The sequence below is a fragment of the Euleptes europaea genome, chromosome 8, assembly GCF_029931775.1.
Source record: "Euleptes europaea isolate rEulEur1 chromosome 8, rEulEur1.hap1, whole genome shotgun sequence".
Taxonomy (NCBI): Eukaryota; Metazoa; Chordata; class Lepidosauria; order Squamata; family Sphaerodactylidae; genus Euleptes; species Euleptes europaea.
This window is the reverse complement of record NC_079319.1, coordinates 4,155,009-4,176,652: the sequence shown is the minus strand read 5'-3', so window position 1 is coordinate 4,176,652 and position 21,644 is coordinate 4,155,009. Positions and strand designations below refer to the sequence as shown.

General features: G+C 48.1%; 1 protein-coding gene across 4 annotated transcripts in view; it reads left to right on the top strand.

Annotated features, from left to right (window-relative positions):
* The window catches only part of LOC130481408 (adhesion G protein-coupled receptor B1-like), an 85,588-nt gene that overhangs the window by 19,359 nt on the left and 44,585 nt on the right, over positions 1-21,644 (top strand). For all 4 annotated transcript variants that reach the window (XM_056854021.1, XM_056854019.1, XM_056854022.1 and 1 more), the window contains exons 2-5: positions 2,955-3,058; positions 6,875-6,977; positions 8,536-8,686; positions 14,360-14,429. In XM_056854021.1, coding sequence (XP_056709999.1) covers positions 2,955-3,058; positions 6,875-6,977; positions 8,536-8,686; positions 14,360-14,429 — 428 coding nt within the window. The remainder of the gene's footprint in view (positions 1-2,954; positions 3,059-6,874; positions 6,978-8,535; positions 8,687-14,359; positions 14,430-21,644) is intronic.

The following is a 21,644-nucleotide window of genomic DNA, read 5'->3' as shown; positions in this document are numbered from 1 at the left end:
GCTGTCCTCAACCACAGGTAGGGTTGCCAGGTTGTTCTTTGCAACCGGCGGGAGGTTTTTGGGGCAGAGCCGGAGGAGGGAGGAGGAGGAGAAGAAGAAGGAGAGTTTGTTTTTATATCCCGACTTTCTCTACCACTTAAGGGAGAATCAAACTGGCTTACAATCACCTTTCCTTCCCCTCCCCACAACGAATACTCTGTGGGGTAGGTGGGGCTGAGAGAGCTCTAACAGAGCTGTGACTAGCCCAAGGTTACCCAGCTGGCTTCATGTGTAGGAGCGGGGAAACAAATCCAGTTCAGCAGATCAGACTCTGCTGCTCATGTGGAGGAGTGGGGAATCGAACCCGGTTCTCCAGATCAGAGTCCACCGCTCACAAGCACCGCTCTTAACCACTACACCATGCTGGAAGGGTTTGAGAAGGGAGGGACTTCAATGCCATAGAGTCCAATTGCCAAAGCAGCTGTTTTCTCCAAGGGAACTGATGTCTATCAGCTGGAGATCACTTGTAATAGCAGGAGATCTCCAGCTAGTACCTGGATGTTGGCAACCCTACTGATCCGGTTCAGTCTTGAGGGCAGCCCTACCTTCTAGGGAGAGTTCAGGCTGCTCTACTTAGCCAGCGTAGTCTAGTGGCTAAGAGTGGTGGTGAACTCTAATCTGGAGAACCGGGTTCGATTCCCCACTCCTCCACATGAAACCTGCTGGGTGAGCTTGGGCCAGTCACAGTTCTGTCTGTTGTGGGGAGAGGAGGGGAAGGAAATTGTAAGCCAGTTTGAGACTCATTACGGTAGAGAAGATTGGGGTATAAAAACCAACTCTTCTTCTTTCACCGGTTCTGGCTTCCATGCCTTGGACAGATCATCTCCCCCTTCCTTTGGGTAATGTAGGCAGGGCTCCTTTTATTCCATCTCAGCCTTTGCAGTTGCTCGTGAAGGGTGGGGGTAACTGGATGCAACTGAAGATTCATCTGGCTGTGAAAATCGTTTTTTCAAGGGGAAGGAAAAGGATTTGTGCCCAGGAAAGCGGCAAGAGCAGCCGCAGTGAGATGCTCCATCAAGATAAATGGATGAGAAAGGCTTCTCTTACCTGGGGAAATATTTCAGGAAGGATTTGCAGAGTGGGGTAGGCCAGGCTCACCACGGCACACATTATAATAGGTGCTGTGGAACACAGGCAGAACAATGCTGCTGCAGTCGTCTTGCTTGTGGGCTTCTTAAGGGCACCTGGTTGGCCACTGTGTGAGCAGGCTGCTGGACTTGATGGGCCTTGGTCTGATCAAGCATGGCTTTTTCTTACGTTCTTATATTATTAACACAGAGTTATATTGTGGAACCCCCTGCCCCAGGATGGTGATGGCTGCCAACTTGGAAGGCTTGAAGAGGGGAGTGGACATGTTCATGGACGAGAGGGTTATTCATGGCTGCTGGTCAAAATGGATACTAGTCATGATGCATGCCTGTTCTCTCCAGCATCAGAGGAGCATTCCTATTATCTTAGGTGCTGTGGAACACAGGCAGGATGGTGCTGCTGCAGTCATCTTGTTTGGGGGCTTCCTAGAGGCACCTGGTTGACCACTGTGTGATCAGACTGCTGAACTTGATGGGCCTTGGTCTGTTCCAGCAGGGCTTTTCTTATGTTCTTATTAAAGGACAGCAGAGTAAACCACTAACAGACTATGGGCTATTTCACACATTATGGTCCCTACATGAAGGCTTCTGAAAGCCCCTTTGGGAGGGGTTGTGGCTCAGAGGAAGAGCCAACTGCATTGTGTGCAGAAGGTCCAGGTTCAGTCCCCAGCATCTCCAGTCAAAAGGACTAGTCAGTAGATGATGTGAAAGACCTTGATCTGAGACCCTGGAGAGCTGCTGCCGGACTGAGCAGACAATACTGACTTTGATAGACCAGTGGTCTGATTCAGTATAAGGCAACTTCATGTGTGCATGTATACTGATCCTCCACACAAGAGTTATAATGAGGTAGCAATATTGGGAAGCTTCTTATCTTAACACAGTCTCTAATATAAGAACATAAGAAAAGCCATGCTGGATAAGTTCAAAGCCCATGAATAGGGTTGCCAGGTCCAACCTCTCCTCCGGCGGGAGACTTTTAAGGCACAGCTCGGGATCGCGCGGCAACGCATGGATGCGCCGACGCGCGTGCGAGTGGCATACTCTTAGTTTGAGTGGCAAAAGGCCCCTTGCGAGGTGGGACTTCCAGTTGTAAACCGGAAGTGACCTGCAGCGGCGTGTACGCTTGCCTGCCGACCGTCAGCTGGTCAGCGAGCAAAGCGGCAAATTGCCGGGGGTTTGCCCGCCACCACCAGGCACCTGGCAACCCTACCCATAAAGTCTAGCAGTCTGTTCACACAGTGGCCAACCAGGTGCCTCTAGGAAGCCCACAAATGAGATGGCTGCAGCAGCATTGTGCTGCCTGTGTTCCACAGCACCTAATACAACAGGTACAGTATGCTCCTCTGATCCTGGAGAGAATAGGGATGCATCATGACTAGTATTCATTTTGACTTGTAGCCATGGCTAGCCCTCTCCTCCATGAACATGCCCACTCCCCTCCTCAAGCCTTCCAAGTTGGCAGCCATCACCACATCCTGGGGCAGGGAGTTCCACAATTGAACTCTGCGTTCTGAGAAGAAAAAGTGTTGTGTGAAGAAAAGCCACCCTTCTTCCCTTTCCATGAGCTTCTCCAAGAATTTGTGACTGCCATCATTGGTATTTTCTCCCAGGTACAAACTAGCGAATTAGACATGAGGAGGGCTCAGAACAACCGTTCACTCTAGCAGAACGGGGAAAGGCCTTCCGCACAGGTAAGACGAGAAGAACTGGGTCAGGAATCAGACCTGTCAGACTAATACCGCGTCCCTGGGAAAGAGCTTGTTGTGAAATGTAGGTCAGCTGCCCTTTCAAGCTCCCTCACGTTTCGGCTTTCCTCTCTTTCAGAATACGGAAAAAGTTCTCATCCCGTCGGTCACGTTAATTGTCGGCTGCGGAGTGTCTTCCCTGACTCTCGTGCTCTTGATAATCATTTACATCTCAGTCTGGAGGTAAATGTTCGATTCTCCATTGTGTGTTCCTTTATTGATAATTCGTATCCTTGTCTGGAAATTTCATGACCTGAGACCACCAGGGCGGAACAGCACCTAGGATCTTTTCTTTTCCCCAACCCTTTGTGATGGCGAGTATAAAAATGTAGTGCTTAAGTGCGGTGGTTTGGAGCGGTGGACTCTAATCTGGAGAACCGGGTTTGATTCCCCACTCCTCCACATGAGCGGCGGACGCTAATCAGGTGACCCGGGTTGGTTTCTCCACTCCTATACATGAAGCCAGCTGGGCGACCTTGGTCTATTCACAGCTCTCTCAGCCCCACCTACCTCACAGGGTGTCTGTTGCGGGGAGGGGAAGGTGATTGTAAGCTGGTTTGATTCTTCCTTAAGAGGTAGAGAAAGTCGGCATATAAAAACCAACTCCTCTTCTTCTTCTAACAGTTAGAGCGGTTCCTCAGTGGAACAGGCTTCCTCGGGAGGTGGTGAGTTCTCCTTCCCTAGATGTTTTTAAGGCTAGATGGCCATCTGTCAGCAATGCTGATTCTATGACCTTAGGCAGATCATGAGAGGGAGGGCATCTTGGCCATCTTCTGGGCATGGAGTAGGGGGTCACTGGGGGTGTGGGGGGAGGTAGTTATGAATTTCCTGCATTGTGCAGGGGGTTGGACTATATGACCCTGGTGGTCCCTTCCAACTCTATGATTCTTCTTCTTCTTCTTCCTACTTGATCCTCAGGATTTTTAGTCATGGCTCCCACAAGATGGAATGGTCTTCTAAAATGTATCAAGAATGCACTCACTCTCTTAATATTTAGAAAATTGCAAAACTGAACTGTTTAAAAGGGCTTATGGCCAATCATTCTGTGTGGTTTGGGATACTGATTGTTGTTCACTGGGGATTTTTGTTTGTCTGTTCAATGCTGGGGTCCCCATTGTGGAGTCTGCCAATAGCATTCCTGGTGCCCGCCGATTGTTTTTAGAAAGCAGGTGGGGGCAGCTGGGGCTTAGGCCAGCAGGGCTTCTGATTGGCCAATGGAATTCGCTCCCGATTCCTAAGGTATCCCAGCAGATGGTGAGCTGAAATCCCTCCATTTGGCCGCAGCATCCCACGGCATTCACACAAACACTGTCAGTGGCCAGATAAAATAAGACGCCATGCCAGGGTGGTCGCTTTATCTCAATCACCAGCAACTCGGGCATTTGGATCTCCAAAAGCGAAGGGAGGAATTAAGCCCTGGGAGAGAAAAAGGCTTGACGGAACAGCCCAGACATCTGCCGCGACTTGGGATCGCAGAAGGCACTGGCTTCTGGCCCCACTGCTATATAATCTTACATTGAAACCCAGCAACTGCAGCCTCCTCTAGGCTCACAGCCATCATCACAAAGCTTGACCGGCTGACCCCGAGTCTTCTGAATGATCGACGCCCAGATGCAGCCGTCCAGTTTTGACAACTGGCAGAACAGCCGGAAGCCCCGCCGTCACCGTGAAATCCCCCCTTTGTGTGACTTGGTCAATTTCCACGTAGGATAACGGCTTTGCAGAGAACAGCCCTGCACATCTTTGTGACTCGGGCTGCCAGCTCTGGGTTGGGAAATACCTGGAGGTTTTAGGGGCGGAGCCTGGGAAGGGCGGGGTTTGGGGAGGGGAGGGACCTCAGGGAGATCCAATGCCCTAGAATCCACCCTCCAAAGCAGCCATTTCATCCAGGGACCCTGATCTCTATTGTCTGGAGACTGTCATTGTCAAATTGTGGAACTCCCTGCCCCAGGATGTGGTGATGGCTGCCAACTTGGAAGGCTTGAAGAGGGGAGTGGACATGTTCATGGAGGAGAGAGTTATTCATGGCTACTAGTAAAAATGGATACTAGTCATGATGCATACCTGTTCTCTATAGTATCAGAGGAGGAGTCTGCCTGTTATATTGGATGTGGTGGAACAAAGGCAGGACGGTGCTGCTGCAGCCATCTTGTTTGTGGGCTTCCTAGAAATACCTGGTTGGCCGCTGTGTGAACAGACTGCTGGACTTGAGGGGCCTCCGTCTGATCCAGCAGGGCCTTTCGTATATTCTTATGGAGGATGGGTCACCTTAAGTCAGCTGTCACTTGACGGCAAAAAAAATGCACATATACCATTTTGTATTTTTAAAAAAAACCTGTACCTCAGCTATCCACAATAGTCATCTGTCTATGAGACTGAGTGCTGTGAGGAAAGGCTGAAGGAGCTGGGGATGTTTAGCCTGAAGAGGAGAAGACTGAGAGGGGATATGATAACCATCTTCAAGTACTTCGAGGGCTGTCATATAGAGGAGGGTGCTGAGTTGGTTTCTGTTGCCCCAGAAGTTCAAACCAGAACCAACGGGTTGAAATTAAATCCAAAGAGTTTCCATATAGACATTAGGAAGAACTTTCTAGCAGTTCGAGCGGTTCCTCAGTGGAAGAGGCTTCCTTGGGAGGTGGTGAGCTCTCCTTCCCTGGAGGTTTTGAAGCAGAGGGTGGCCACCATCCTTGGATACCACCAAGGAAGTCCAGGGTGGCTATGCAGAGGCAAACCACCTCTGAACATCTCTTGCCTTGCAACAAGGTCACCATAAGGAAAGGAGCTGGGTGTGTTTAGCCTGAAGAGGAGAGGACTGAGAGGTGATATGATAACCAAATTCAAGTACTTGAAGGGCTGTCATATAGAGGAGGGTGCTGAGTTGTTTTCTGTTGCCCAAGAAGGTCTAGACATTAGGAAGAATTTTCTAACAGTTACAGTGGTTCCTCAGTGGAACAGGCTTCCTCGGGAGGTGATGAGCTCTCCTTCCCTGGAGGTTCTTAAGCAGAGGCTGGATGGCCATCTGTCAGCAATGCTGATCCTATGTCCTTAGGCAGATCATGAAAGAGAGGGCATCTTGGCCGCCTTCTGGGCATGGGGGAGGGGTCCCTGGGGGTGTGGGGGGGAGGTAGTTTTGAATTTCAAGCATTGTGCAGGGGGTTGGACTAGATTACCCCGGTGGTCCCTTCCAACTCTATGATTCTATGAAACCAACAGAGAAAAGCAGGAAATCAAAACAGTCCATGAAAGGTGAAACAAATATACCGTATTTTTCGCTCCATAACACACACTTTTTTCCTCCTCAAAAGTGAGGGGAAATGTCTGTGTGTGTTATGGAGCGAATGTACCGGTATGAGGTCCCTCCCAGCCACCCAGCGCAGTGGCAGCGGGGCGCAGGGCTGGCGGCTTTAAAGCTGGCTCCTGGGGCAGCCCGGCTCTGGCATTGCAGCAAGATGTGCGGCCAGGCTCCAGCGCAGCAGCAGCGGGGCGCGGAGCCGGGCCTCCCCGGGAGCTGGCTTTAAAGCCGCCAGCCAGCTGGGCTGCGGGAGGTCCCTCCCAGCCGCCCAGCTCAGCGGCAGCGGGGCGCAGAGCCGGGCCGCCCTGGGAGCCGGCTAGGGCCGCCAGCCAGCTGGGAGGCGGGCGGGGCGTGCGCCGGCTCGCGCCGTCCCGACGCGCAAGCGCCCAGCCGCCTCTGTGCGGCCCCGCCCGCCTCCCAGCTGGCCATCGGGGCGGGGAACGCCGGCTCACGCCGTCCTGACGCGCACGCGCCCAGCCGGCGTTCACTCCATAAGACAAGTTTTTAGAGGAGGAAAACAAGATTTTTTCTTGTTTTCCTCCTCTAAAAACTAGGTGCGTGTTATGGTCAGGTGCGTCCTATGGAACAATTTCTACAGTTTCTGCTTTGGAAGTCAGCCGTGCTGGATTACTGTAGCATCTCAAAATGATTATCATGGTAATTTAGGGCTTTCTTTTTCTCCCTCCTGCTTTACCCTCCCTCTGCAGATATATCCGCTCGGAACGTTCTGTCATCCTAATCAACTTCTGCCTGTCCATCATATCTTCCAACGCTCTCATCCTGATTGGGCAAACCCAGACCCGGAATAAGGTAGGCTTTTTATTTCTAGTTGTAATGGCTGAATGAAGCCCCCCTCTGAGTATTCCTCTCCTCTCCCTCTGCTAATTATGTTGAAAGTTACCGCTTAAATGGCGAATAACGGATTAATCGCTCAGCCTCCCTTTGAGGATTTGGGAAGCCGCTTTGGAGCTTTCGTTTAAAAAAGGAGATTTCAGATGTGAGGCTTTTTGGAGTACCTGCCTGGGATGAATTGGCCATGAGCATTGTGGAGGAAGAATGGGACTGGATGGGGAGGCTCTGGGGCTTTCTCTCTCTTTGATATAAAAGGGCAGATTGACCAAAGAGAGGTGGAGGAGAATGTGTGTGTATGTTAAGTGCCGTCAAGTCACTTCTGACTAATGGCAACCATATGAATCAATGTCCTCCAAAAGTCCTATCCTTAACAGCCTTGCTCAGGTCTTGCAAACTGAGGGTCGTGGCTTCCTTTGTAGAGTTAATCCATACATTGGGATAGGAAAATGGTCTAAGTAAATAAAATACAAATATGAAGAAGAAGAGTTGGTTTTTATATGCCGACTTTCTCTACCACTTAAGGGAGAATCAAGCCGGCTTACAATGTCCTTCCCTTCTTCTCCCCACAACAGACACCTTGTGAGGTAGGTGGGGCTGAGAGAGTTCGGAGAGAGCTGTGACTAGCCCAAGGTCACCCAGCTGGCTTCATGTGTACAAGTGGGGAAACCAACCCGGTTCACCAGATTGGAGTCCGCCATTTATGTGGAGGAGCAGGGAAGCGAACCTGGTTCTCCAGAATAGAGTCCACCGCTCCAAACCACCGCTTTTAACCGCTAACCCATGCTGGCTCTCTTCCACCTCCAAAATTCTCCAGGGAGCCTCCCACGTGGAGTTTGTGATCTGGGTCGGCCTTCATCCATTTTGTGGGGATCCAACCTCTTATTTATCATATGTAATTGCTGTCAAAGGCTTCTTTACAAACATTCAAGTGTGTGTGTGTGGGGGTGATGCTCTGATGTTCATTTGTCTGTCTGATCAGGTACGTCTCCCCCCGCCACCTCCACCTGTACCCGTCCAGCTCACAACAGCAATCTCGGTCTTTGAAAGCCCCTTTAAAGATGAAAGCGCCCTGCCATACAAAGATGCATATTTATCGCTTCTGGTCACATTAGACAAAGGGAGCCGGCTTCTCTCCCCGGGGCTGGGGCAGCCGAGTTTTCTTTTCATTATTACTAGTAAATCACGCTCGGCCAAGCGTAGCTGCTTGCTTTAAAGGACAAGAAAGGTTTCCCTTTTTGAAAGCAGAAAGCGAAAGCGCCTCGGTGTGTTTGTGTCCCAGGAGAACAATTATGGCTCGGGGGGAGTTGAAGAGCTGCACTGAAGCTGATTTGGTCTTATGGGCACCTATTGAATAGGTTTAAAACCAAGCATTGATGTGCAGCTCTAGATCTGTATAGTTTTAGGCTGCCCTGTCCTTAGGGTTGCCAACCTCCAGGTATTAGCTGGAGATCTCCTGCTGTTACAACTCACTTCCTTGTTTCACTTTGCTTCTCTTCTGACACCTCTCCCTCTCCAGGTGATCTGTACCTTGGTGGCAGCCTTCCTGCATTTTTTCTTCCTCTCCTCCTTCTGCTGGGTGCTGACGGAAGCTTGGCAATCATACATGGCTGTGACGGGCAGGCTACGGAACCGCATCATCCGCAAACGCTTCCTCTGTCTCGGATGGGGTGAGGATTCCTGGCTGGGACCTGAGCAGTTAGCGGCAGGATGAGAATGGAGGAGCAGTTCCCAGGAATTGCTTTGAACAGGACAAAACCAGAATTTCATCCCCAGAGAATCTCAAGAAGTTCCTTGCTTTGCAATGTTATTTGTTGGTTCATTTATTAGTTTTTCAAAATTGTGTGTGTGTGTTAAGTGCATTCAAGTCGCTTCCGACTCATGGCTACCCTATGAATCAATGTCCTCCAAATGTCCTATCTTTGACAGCCTTGCTCAGGTCTTGCAAATTGAGGGCTGTGGCTTCCTTTATGGAGTCAATCCATCTGTTGGGTCTTCCTCTTTTCCTCCTGCCCTCAACGTTTCCTAGCCTGACTGTCTTTTCTAGTGACTCTTGCCTTCTCCCAAAGTACGATAGCCTCAATTTAGCTTCAAATTTTTAGCCGGCCCTCAATCCCCAACCAAGGTTGGGCTTAGGGCAGGTTACAACAAATGCACTGCCATAAAAAACAGTACATCTCACAATTGAAACATTAAAAGCGTTAAAACAATAATAATTAGGGTTGCCAACCTCCAGGTACTAGCTGGAGATCTCCTGCTATTCCAACTGACCTCCAGCCGATAAAGATCCGTTCCCCTGGGAAAAAAAGCCGCTTTGGCAATTGGAATTTATGGCATGGAAGTGCCTCCCCTCCCCCAAACCCCACCCTCCTTAGGCTCCGCCCCATAAACCTCCCACCTGTGGCAAAGAGGGACCTTGCAACCCTAATAATAATAATAAATTTTCAAATTGATGGCGTACATCAGCAACCAGTTGCTATAAAAAAATTAAGATCAGTTCTATAGTAAAACAAGGGAGAGGTAGGGAATGTGATGGAGGGGGGCGTGCTGTCAGGCTCTGGGTCTGATCTCTGAGGCTGAAATCAGGGTTTTCTTTTCTGCCCTGATTTCGTCTTGCCTTCGGATCCTGGTGGGCACCAGGGAATTCCCTCTCTTTCTCTCTTTCTGTCTTCTGCTTATTTATTTATGGCATTTCTTATTCCATTTTCCTCCCAACTGAGACCCAAAATCGCTGACACAATACCAACAATATTTAAATAAACAAGCACTTTATGCGTGCATAAGCATTGTAGATGTGTTCCAATACATGCACATAGGTCAGTCAGTCATTTATTGGTATGGCACATAGCCGACCAATGGACATGTTCATGGAGGAAAGGGGTATTCATGGCTACTAGTAAAAATGGATACTAGTCATGATGCATACCTATTCTCTCCAGGATCAGAGGAGCAGGCCTGTTATATGAGATGCTGTGGAACACAGGCAGGATGGTGCTGCTGCAGTTGTCTTGTTTGGGGGCTTCCTGGAGGCACCTGGTTGGCCGCTGTGTGAACAGACAGCTGGACTTGATGGGCCTTGGTCTGATCCAGCAGGGCTTTTTTTATGTTCTTAAGGTGTCAAAGAGGGGAAAAAAACTTTAAGGCTTTGAGTGGGGAGTGGACAAGTTCATGGAGGATAGGGCTATCAGTGGCTACTAGTCAAAATGGATACTTGTCATGATCCTATTCTCTCCAGGATTTTTGTGATTTTGGATCAGAGGAGCATTATGCAGATTATGGAGCTAGAGAATGCAGCCAGGCTAAAATGCATGGTGGGCAGTTCTGATTAATTCTGAAGGTGGGTAGTCGCATTTATGAATGCTTCCCCAGATTATAGTATTCCTCCATGTAGATAGCTGGTGCATTCAGGAGAAAGGTTTACGCTAACTCTCTCCTTGATGTGATAATTTTTGACAGGGGACAAAATGTCATGGAGGAAACAGGAGAAACTGTGCCCCCATTCAGATGTAAATTGAACTGGACCTCATTCTACCAATCAATCACTCTTTGAACTTTTATGCATTCTCAACTTCCTCGCATCTAACTTCCTGTTTCTTGGGGTGGGGGTCAGTTCTGGATGTATTTTGCTCCCTCTAGTGGTCAATTCAATATAACACCCATTTTTATCAAGCACAAAAAGCTGCTGATTTAAACTCCAGGGACAAATGCTTCATTTAAAGCTATGTGATGTCGTATCAACCATCAGAGCGAGCAAAACCCATGCAGAACTGGGTGGGGGGAACACTGATGAAACAGGAAGTTAGACAGAAGGAAACTGAGGATACGTAAATGCCCTTTGTCACATGAAGTCAGGCCAGAATACATAGTTCTTCCATCACAATGACCCTGTGAGGGAGTAGGGTTGCCAGGTCCCTCTTCACCACTGGTGGGAGGTTTTTGGGGCGCAGCCTGAGGAGGGCGGGTTTTGGGGAGGGAAGGGACTTCAATGTCATAGGGTCCAGTTGCCAAAGTGGCCATTTTCCCCAGGGGAACTGATCTCTATTGGCTGGAGATCAGTTGTAATAGTGGGAGATCTCCAGCTAGTACCTGGAGGTTGGCAACCCTATGAGGGAGGTTAGACAGTTTGAGAGAGAGTACAAGAAACAGACTGGCCCAAGGCCATGCGGAGTGTAATGGCTGAGTGAGGATTTGAGCCATGGTCTCTGCTGTCCTAATATGACACCCTGTGACACTGCATTAAGGACATAGCAACATAATTGGGGTTGTGCATGTCAATAAACCTGAACCGAAAATAAATCCGACAAAAGGGCCTTTTCAGTTTCTTTCAGGTTTAATTAAAGCTGAATATTAAAACTGAGAATAAAGCCGAAGCCATAGCCAATCGCCAAATTAGCCGAATAGGTATTCGGCTTTTTTCGGCTTCGGCTTTCCCCAGGCTTTTCCCTATGGAAAAACTTTTTATGAGCTCTGGGGGAGGCATTTTTGGAGTTAGAGTCCCCAAACTTTCAGGGCAACTTGAAGAGACTCTCCTTGCATAGACCCTGAGGTTTGGTGAAGATCCAATTTTATGGGGTCCCGAAGGAGTCCCCTTCTCTTCCATAGAGAAGTATTGTAAACTTTACCCGAAATTTACCTTTTTTCTTCTTCTTCTTCTTCTTCTTCTTCTTCTTCTTCTTCTTTTTTTTTGCACAACCCTATACATAATACGCCTGCACTTGCCCTGGGTACTTGACTGGACTCACAGACTTACATCGGGGGAACTCACCTTAAAAAGCGGTTGTTCTCTTAGAACTGCAAGGGAGACCTGCAAGCGGGGAGAAGGCTTTCTTTCCCACCCCTCTGGTTTCCCTCCCACTCCTCTTTTGCTATTGGAAAGGGGCAACTCCCCCACTGCCGTTTCCAATGGCAAACGTGGGGTGGGAGGGAAACCGGATGCTCCGGCTCCCCCTCTCAGAGATCCCTTGCAGCGGCGAGCAAACGAGCACTTTTTAAGGTGAATCTCCCCGTGTACATCTGTGAATCCGTTTGCGCACCCGTGTCCTGACACGTGCCAGGCCTATCGTGTAGTTTGGCCTTAAGTCAAGCAGCTCTCTGAGATTAGATTTTCTCCCTTGAGACATCCCCTATTTACTGTTGCTTTGGTTTATTGTCCTGAATGACTTTAATTTATTTGCTTTTAGTCCTACCTCATGTAATCCTAGTTAAATTGTTATTTAACGTTGTTGTTTTCTCCTAAAATCCTGGCAGCTCAGAGATTTCTGAAAACACCAGCCCAAAGCACATGTGAAGATAGAAGCAGTTCAGTGTGATTCACCAATGAATATAGTGGGAGAGAGGGGAAAAAATCTAAACTAGTGAAGGGTAAACAGATTCACAAATGAATCTGTCCTCATCCCCACCACTTTGAAAAGGGTTTAACCAAACTTAAAACCAGTTACCTACTGAAATGCTATATGCCATACTGTAATTTAAAATGACCCACAGAATCAAAAATCTGGTTGTTAAAAACAAGACTAGTGAGACTTTTGTGGCCCGCCTCACAGGGTTGTTTCAAGGATAATGTGGGGGTGCCAGGGATTAGAAGAAGAGTTGGTTTTTATACCCCACTTTTCTCTACTGAAAGGAGTCTCAAAGTGGTTTACAATCGCCTTCCCTTCCTCTCCCCACAACAGGCACCTTGTAAGGTAGGTGTGGTTGAGAGAGTTCGGAGAGAGCTGTGACTGGCCCAAGCAGTCTTCATGTGGAGGAGTGGGGATGGGGAAACCAACCTGGTTCTCCAGATCTGGCTCTCTCATTAGGTCTAGATTAGGGATATCAAACTCAATTGTTACGTGGGCAGGATATAACATAAATGTCACTTGGTCAGGCCTGGCCATTCCTCGCCAGACCAGATTGAGAATGGGGGCAGGGTGGCTGCTTCTGCTGGCTCGCGGGCCAGATAAAAGCTCTCAAGGGGGCAAATCTGGCCCGCAGGCCTTATGTTTAACACCCCTGGTCTAGATGGCTGTGAAATGACAAACCACATGTACTGGCACAGTGGCATGTTATCCAAGGTGTGGCCATGATTGCATTTACCTGTGGGGAAGAATATGGGATGCCTAGAGAATGAGATGTCCCTATAGCAGGATGATTTCCTTGACAAAAAGGCATCCAGATTTATACCCAGCCTTCTCTTTAGCCTTTCGTTCTCATGCTTTGACTGCCTAGCTCTAGTGTTTGGCTAACCAAATCGTGTGCCTTCCCCCATTGCTCTACATTGTGTCTCAGTCCCTCCTGAAAACCCTCCATTGGAGAGCCAGCGTGGTGTAGCGGTTAAGAGTGGTGCTTTGGAGCAATGGACTCTGGTCTGGAGAACCGGGTTTGATTCCCCACTCCTCCACATGAGCGGCGGGGGCTAATCTGGTGAACTGGGTTAGTTTCCCCACTCCTGCACATGAAGCCAGCTGGGTGACCTTGGGCTATTCACACTCTCTTAGCCCAACCTACCTCACAGGGTGTCTGTTGTGGGGAGGGCAAGGGAAGGTGATTGTAAGCCAATTTGATTCTTCCTTAAGTGCTAGAGAAAGTCGGCATATAAAGACCAATTCTTCTTGTTCTTCCTCCCCTCCTGGGTGAAATCCGCATGTCATTGGAGAAAGTGCAATCCTAACCATTCACCTCCTGGATTTTCACAGCTTCTGATCCTCACATGGCTGGAAATCCTGCAGTATCCAGTGACACCTGGATCCCCTGCAAGATCCAGCAGATTCCTCGTCCTTCAAAATCCTTGATCCTTCTTGCCCTGATACTTTCTTATGTTGACAAATGCCTTAGCCAGGACCTTCACATCTTCAGCTCAGCCACTAGGATTGCCAACTCCGGGTTAGGAAATGCCTGGAGATTTGGGGTGGAGACCAAAGATGGCAGGCTTTGGAGAGGGGAGAGACATAATATATAATGCCATAGAGTCTACCTAGGCTTGCCAGTCCCCGCTGCTCCACCGGCAGAAGCTTTGCGGGGCTGTGGCGGACGTGTGCCAAAGGAAGCGGCTTTGTCACTTCCGGGACTACCCCATAGACTTTCAGCCAAGGTTGCCATAGCGTCCGCGTCGCTTTCGGGTAAACCCGGAAGTGACGCACACGGAGCGTGCCCGCGTGCATGCCCACTGAGCCTGCGCGTGTGCCCGCTGTGCTAGCCGGCCCTCAGCTGACCGGCGGGCAACCCAGTGGATTGGCGGGATTTTACCCGCCACCACCGGGCACCTGGCAACCCTAAGTCTACCCTCCAGAACAGCCATTTTCTCCAAGGAAATTATTCTGCATTTTGCAAGTAACCTTTTTTTCTGTTTATTTCGCTCTGTTTAGGCCTGCCAGCCCTGGTGGTTGCCATCTCTGTTGGATTCACAAAAGCCAAGGGGTACGGCACCATGAATTAGTGAGTAACATCTCTCTTCCTTTCTTGGGGCAAATTTGTCGCCCAAATTCAGCAGCGAGGATTCCATTTCAGATTTCATGAGTGGAAGAGGGTTCAGCAAGTGCTGAGGATCTGGCCCTCGTGCCAAACTTCATGTGACCTTGGAGATCCGTGGGTGGGCCTGCCGTGGCTTTTTAAAGGGGTGAAAAGCAGCCGCAGGCCCCCATCCACATCAGGAATGTGGTTATGGATCAAGAGACTTTGGGCGAAAACGCATGGTCGCTTTATCCTCCTTTAATCCCTGTTTCAGCCAGGATCGAACGCATGCGTTTCGCCTAATGTGCGTTCAATCCTGGCTAAAACAGGGATTAAAGGAAGATAAAGTGACCATGCGTTTTCACCCTTTGATACTTCCCAAACTTGAGAGACAATGGTCATTTATGCATGGGAGTTTTACCTGAGGTTCGTTGCTCGCTGGACCCACACTTTCTTCTTAAGAAGCTATGCACCAGCAGTCTCCAAGCTCTAAATAAGAAGCCTGCCCCTTGAAATGATGCTTTGAGATTGGCTGTAGTTCTTTCTTTGAGAGGGGTCCACCCCACCCACCCCCCGGAAATCCAAGTGCCCAGCAAAAATGCATTTTAAAAGACAAAAACAAAATGGAGCACCCTAAAATGAATTGGGGGGGGGGGGACCGAAGCCTCGTTTTAAAAGTCCATTCTGCCCAGAAAGAACTCCCAGGAAGCAGGAAGTATTTGAATCCCCGCCTCTTTACACACTGCTTTGTAATTGTCTGTGAGAGAAACCAAGCTTCTGTCTCCCACACTTTGTTTTATGCATGGGGATTTCACCCAGGCTGAGCTCAGGGGAGAGGGAAGAATTGAGTTAACAGAGGAATGGGAAGTCCCAGGATTTGTGTGGCCTGGGCATGAGGGCATTTCTAGTGGAGGGAAAACTCATGCATAACTCCAAGGAACAACCGAGACAAACGGGAGGTGAATGTGAGTGAAAGTACCCATGCATAAACAACCTTTGATACTTCCCACTCCCCCCCGTTTTCAGCTTCTCCCCTTGGCATTGCTGTTTGAACAGTGAGGAGGGGGCATACAGCTACCTTGGAAAACCTGTATTGTTTTACCTTAGAGAAAATAACATATCTAGTGTAGGAGCAACTGAGGTTGGGGAAATGATGTTTGTGGGGAGAGTTATAAACCTTTTTATCCCTGTGCTGTGGCCCCTGTCTGACTTCCCATTGCTTTTTTATCCACCATACATGGTTCATTGGTCGAGCATCTGCTTGGCATGCAGAAGGTCCCAGGTTCAATCCCCGGCATCTCTAGATAAAGGGACTAGGCAAGCAGGTAATGTGAAAGACCCCTGCCTGAGACCCTGGAGAGCCGCTGCCAGTCTGAGCAGACAATACTGACTTTGATGGACCATTCAGTAGAAGGCAGCTTCATGTGCTCATGTGTTCATTCCTCCAAATGTTGTTTGGGAGAAGATTGGCTAGCAGAAGATCCCAGGGGCATAGTGTTGGCATAGATATGAAGAGGAGCAGATGCTCTTGAAGACAAAACGAACGAGAACTTCAAGCTCAATAACTCGGCAAGGGTCATAGATAAATAGACAAGCGGGCCAATGGAGATTATCCTGTAAAGGAGGGGGGGAAACATGCCATCAAGTGCAAAATTCTGGAGCATCTAAACAACAAAAAAAGATATATTCCTGTTCCACCTCCAGAAATTTAATATATGTTAACTCATTATGGGAAAATGTATCTTCTTGAAAATCTGGATACCCAAGGTTGGGTGGGATGAAAATATACATAAATAATGTAAATATAATTTATTAGAAATGCTATCTCAAGATTAAAATTATTTTAAAACATTAAAACAGCGCAATGGCATTTCCTAAGGTTGATATCTATATAACCACATGCCAGATGCGTTTCGGCATGTGGTTATAGATATCAACCATAGGAAATGCCATTGTGCTGTTTTAACGTTTTAAAATAATTTTAATCTTGACATAGCGCTTCTAATAAATTATATTTACATTATTTATATATTTTCATCCCACCTAACCTTGGGTATCCAGCTTCTGTTTTGTAGGATGGGTTTTATTCCCCTCTTTGTTCTTCTTCTTGAAAATCTACATAATTCATGAAATCGATTAAATGTAGAGGAACAGGGGGGTATACAACTCTTCTTCATCATCATTTGGGAGAAACATGGGATATAAATAAAGTAAAGAAATGTGGGTCCCTATTGGGGAGAAAGGTACGGTATAAATGAAATAAGAGAGCCAGTGTGGTGTAGTGGTTAAGAGCGGTGGTTTGGAGAGGTGGACTCTGATCTGGCAACTGGGTTTGATTCCCCCACTCCTCCACATGAGCTGCAGACACTAATCTGATGAACTGGATTTGTTTCCCCGCTCTTACACATGAAGCCAGCTGGGTGACCTTGGGCTAGTCATAGTTCTCTTAGAGCTCTCTCAGCCCCACCTATTTCAGTGTCCTTCAGTGTTACTCCTTTGAAGAGGCCTGCCACATCAGCTGCTGACATTTCAGGAAAGAAAATACCAAGACCACGGTCACACAGCCCAGATAACCTACAAGAACCGATGAACTCTGACCGTGAAAGCCTTCAACAATAATTAAAAATAACATTAAAAATTGTAAAATAAACACATCAACAAACAGCTCCAGAACCCAGGAGGAAGGCCAATAAAATTTATTGGGTATGCCAAACAAAACAAAGGCCATTTATGCATGGTCGATTTTGATGCTCGCTCAAAGCTGCTTTTTAAAATCTGCCCTTTAAAATGACTATTCACGGTCCCTATGCAAGAGGAGAAAGTCAAACAAATTCCACCCCCCCACACACACACACACACTCGCCTGCTCCTTCGTTCCTTTGTTTGCATAGCCATTAGCAATGGTCGTTTGCATAGCTAAGCCACGGCTGTGATTTTTCATGGTTCCTTCAGTAACTGCTTCGATGCGGAGGTGGAACACATACAAAAGGTCGCGTTAAAAGGGCTCTTAAGAAATGCAAAGCTGGTATGCGCCGGCTTTGCGGTGACAGCTGGAATGAAAGTTCAACGTGAAGAAATTTAAAAAAAAAATGCAGGGCACTTCAGCCTGGAACGCGCTACTAATTACCAAGCATAAACAGCCAAAATAAACTCTTCACTCACTAGTGGAAGACACTGATAGAGGGGGACAGATGAATCTCCCTTTCACTGCCTATAGTTCATATTCATCTTTTCTGCTCTGCTGATGCATGCAAGCAAACCGATGAAACACCTCAAAAAAGCACTCTTGACATAGTTGTACATGAGGCAAGAAAATTCTTTCCCGTAATGTTTTATTAGTATGCACATGGCAATATTGAGCAGGGAAAGATGAAAAATAAATATTACAGAAGCTGAACAAGCCGCGCTGTTCCAGTTCCAGAATTAATCTTCGAAATCCTCCAAGTTGCTGTGGATGGAAAGCATAGAAAGGATTTATGAAATCATGTTCCAGGACTGGGAAAATCCACTCCTTTCTAGAATATCCTATGCACATATTTCCCCCGTATAGCTGGATTAATATAAGTAGTTACTTCCTGTATTTCATAGAATCATAGAGTTGGGAGGGGCCATAGAGGCCCTCTAGTCCAACCCCCTGCTCAATGCAGGATCAGCCTAGAGCATCCCTGACAAGTGTTTATCCAGCTTCTACTTGAAGACTGCCAGTGAGAGGGAGCTCACCTCCTCCCCAGGTAGCAGATTCCACTATCGAACAACTCTTACTGTAAAAAAGGTTTTTCCTATTATCCAGCCGGTACCTTTCCACCCATAATTTAAACCCATTATTGCGAGTCCTCTCCTCTGCCACCAACAGGAACAGCTCCCTGCCCTCCTCTAAGTGACAGCCTTTCAGATACTTCAAGAGAGCAATCCTGTCCACCCCCTTCAACTTCCTCTTCTGCAGACTGAACATTCCCAACTCCTTCAGCCTTTCCTCGCAGGCCTTGGTCTCCAGGCCCCTGGTCATCCTCGTCACTCTCCTCTGCATGCGCTCCATTCTGTCCACATCCTTTTTGAAGTGAGGCCTCCAGAACTACGCACAATACTCCCCTCTTAAATCCTTCCAAGTTGGCAGCCATCACCACATCCTGGGGCAGGGGTATATTTTACTATAGCTTCAGCAGCATTTTGGTGGCAGCCAGCCAAAGCCCCTCCAATGGTGTGGATCATGAGTGCGAGGGAATGACCGAAATCATAGCGAATACTACCATGTGGACAGTTCATTGCCACATAGATACTGCCTGGGAATCAGGAACAATGAAAGGGTGTGTTCATGAGAAAGATTTCCATGTGATCTCCCCTGCCTGAAAATGGCTTCTCCTTTGAGATGGTTTCTGTCCTTTGAGGTTCCAGGTGTGTGTTTACATGCTCAGATTTCATAGAATCATAGAGTTGGAAGGGACCACCAGGGTCATCTAGTCCAACCCCCTGCACAATGCAGGAAATTCACAACTACCTCCCCCACACACACCCAGCGACCCCTACTCCATGCCCAGAAGATGGTCAAGGTGCCCTCCCTAAGGTCACAGGATCAGCATTGCTGACAGATGGCCATCTAGCCTCTGCTTAAAAACCTCCAGGGAAGGAGAGCTCACCACCTCCCGAGGAAGCCTGTTCCACTGAGGAACCGCTCTAACTATTAGAAAATTCTTCCTAATGTCTAGACAAAAACTCTTTGGAATTAATTTCAACCCATTGGTTCTGGTCCGACCTGGGACAACAGAGAACAACTTGGCACCCTCCTCTACATGACAGACCTTCAAGTACTTGAAGATAGTTATCATATCCCCTCTCAGTCTTCTCCTCTTCAGGCTAAACAAACCCAGCTCCTTCAACTTTTCCTCATAGGACTTGATGTCCAGATTTACACTCTCCTTCTGCACCCGCTCGATTCTGTTCACCTCCTTTTTGAAGTAAGGCCTCCAGAACTGCACACAATATTCCAGGTGCATGAATATTTCATCGAAGCTTGAAATATATCAAATAAAGGCAAGCTTCCGCACCACCCCTGTAGCGATAGCCCCCCTCCCTTTCGCCTACGCCGCACCTATCTACCTATCTATCAATCTGAGAGTGCGACTTGTTTCAGGCGTAATGCAAATGCTTGGTTGGTTTTAATGATGGTTAGTCTCTGAAGCCAGGCTTTGGCTCACAGATGAGCACTCAAATCTTTGTTCACCTCAACAGATCCCAGTTTCATCCCCTTCACTCTGGCCAGGAGTGTCTTCAGCTGGGGAATGGGAAGGGTCAACACCGAAGATCAAGCCAGGTTTAATTTATTTTATTTGAAGAAGAAGAGTTGGTTTTTATACTCTGATTTTCTCTACTTTTAAGGAGTCGCAAACCGGTTTACAATCAACTTCCCTTCCCCTCCCCACAGCAGACACCTTGAGAGCTAGGTGGGACTGAGAGAGCTGGAAGAGAGCTGTGAGTAGCCCAAGGTCACCCAGCAGGCTTCATGTGGAGGAGTGGGGAATCGAACCCGGTTCTCCAGATTAGAGTCCACCACACTGGCTTTCATTGATACTCCACTTCATTTGCTTCATTCATTCCCCACTTTTCTACCCAGTGGGCACCTAAAGTGGCTTACGTCACTCTCCTTCCATGTTATCATCACTACAACCGTGTGAGGTAGGTCAGGCTGAGAAACAAGTGACTGGCAAAAAGCCACCCAGCAAGCTTCCATGGCAGAGTGGAGATTCGAACCTGGGTCTCCAAGATCCTAGTCTGTCATTGTAACCACTAACCCGCACCACCTCTTGGTTGATCTCTGCATGTTACATGAAATCATCATGATGACTACCTGTGATTAACCAACCATTTTCAAACTATGGTTTCAGATCCTTCTTTGACAGACTTTAGTTGGTGGAGGGGCCCGTTTCAAGTGATCACGCTTACTAGAGTTAGTTTAATTACACTAAAGGGGTGGGGTGTCTTAGCTGAGTGGTACAATACCTGCTTGGCAGGCAGAAGACCCCAAGTTCAGTCCCCGGCATCTCCAGTTAAAAGGTTTCAGGCTGAAGGCACTGTGAAAGTCCTTTATCATCTGATGCTCCAGAGAGGTACTGGCAGTCATAATAGATAGTGATGAACTAAAAGAAGAAGAGTTGGTTTTTATATGCCAACTTTCTCTACCACATAAGGCAGAATCAGACGGGCTTACAATCTCCTTCCCTTCCTCTCCCCACAACAGCCCCACCTACCTGTGAGGTAGGTGGGGCTGAGAGAGCTCTAAGAGAGCTGTGACTAGCCCAAGGTCACCCAGCTTGCTTCATGTGGAGGAGTCAGGAGACCAACCCAGTTCTCCAGATTAGTGTCTGCCGCTCATGTGGAGGAGTGGGGAATCAAACCGAGTTCTGCAGATCAGAGTCCACCACTCCAAACCACTGCTCTTAACCACTACACTACACTGGCTCTCAACTAGGGAGGAGCTGTGGTCAGACATGGTGTAAGATGGGTTCCAAGGTTCAACCCTTGGTTTCGCATTATGTCTGCAATGAGTCTCAGAGACAAAAACCAGCTGCACTTTTGATAGGGTTGCCAACTCCTGCTTGGGAAATATCTGGAGATTTTGGGAGGGGATGGAACTTGGAGAAGGGGGGGTTGGTGAAGGGGGGGCTCAGTGTGGTATAATGCTGTAGAGTCCAAGGCAGACTTTTTTTTTGCCATCTTCTGGCCATGGAGTAGGGGTCACTGGGGGTGTGGGGGGTAATTGTGAATTTCCTGCATTGTGCAGGGGGTTGGACTAGATGACCCTGGTGGTCCCTTCCAACTCTATGATTCTATTATTATTCTATATGCCGCTGCCAGTCTGAGTAGACAATACAGACTTTAGCTGTGGTTCAGCTGTAGAGCTTCTGCTTGGCATGCAGAAGGTCCCAGGTTCAATCCCTGATTTTTCCAGTTTAAAAATTGAGCTTGTCAGTGATGTGAAAGACCTCCATCCCATGGTCAGAAATACTTGAGGAGAAGGGAGTTAAAGAGGGGTGGGAGTTTCTTCTGGGCATGGAGTAGGGGTCACTGGGGTATGTGGAGAGGCAGTTGTGAATTTCCTGCATTGTGCAGGGGACTGGACTAGATGACCCTGGTGGTCCCTTCCAATTCTACGATTCAGTGATTCTTTTTCTCCAGGGGAACTTATCTCTGTAGTCTGGAGAACAG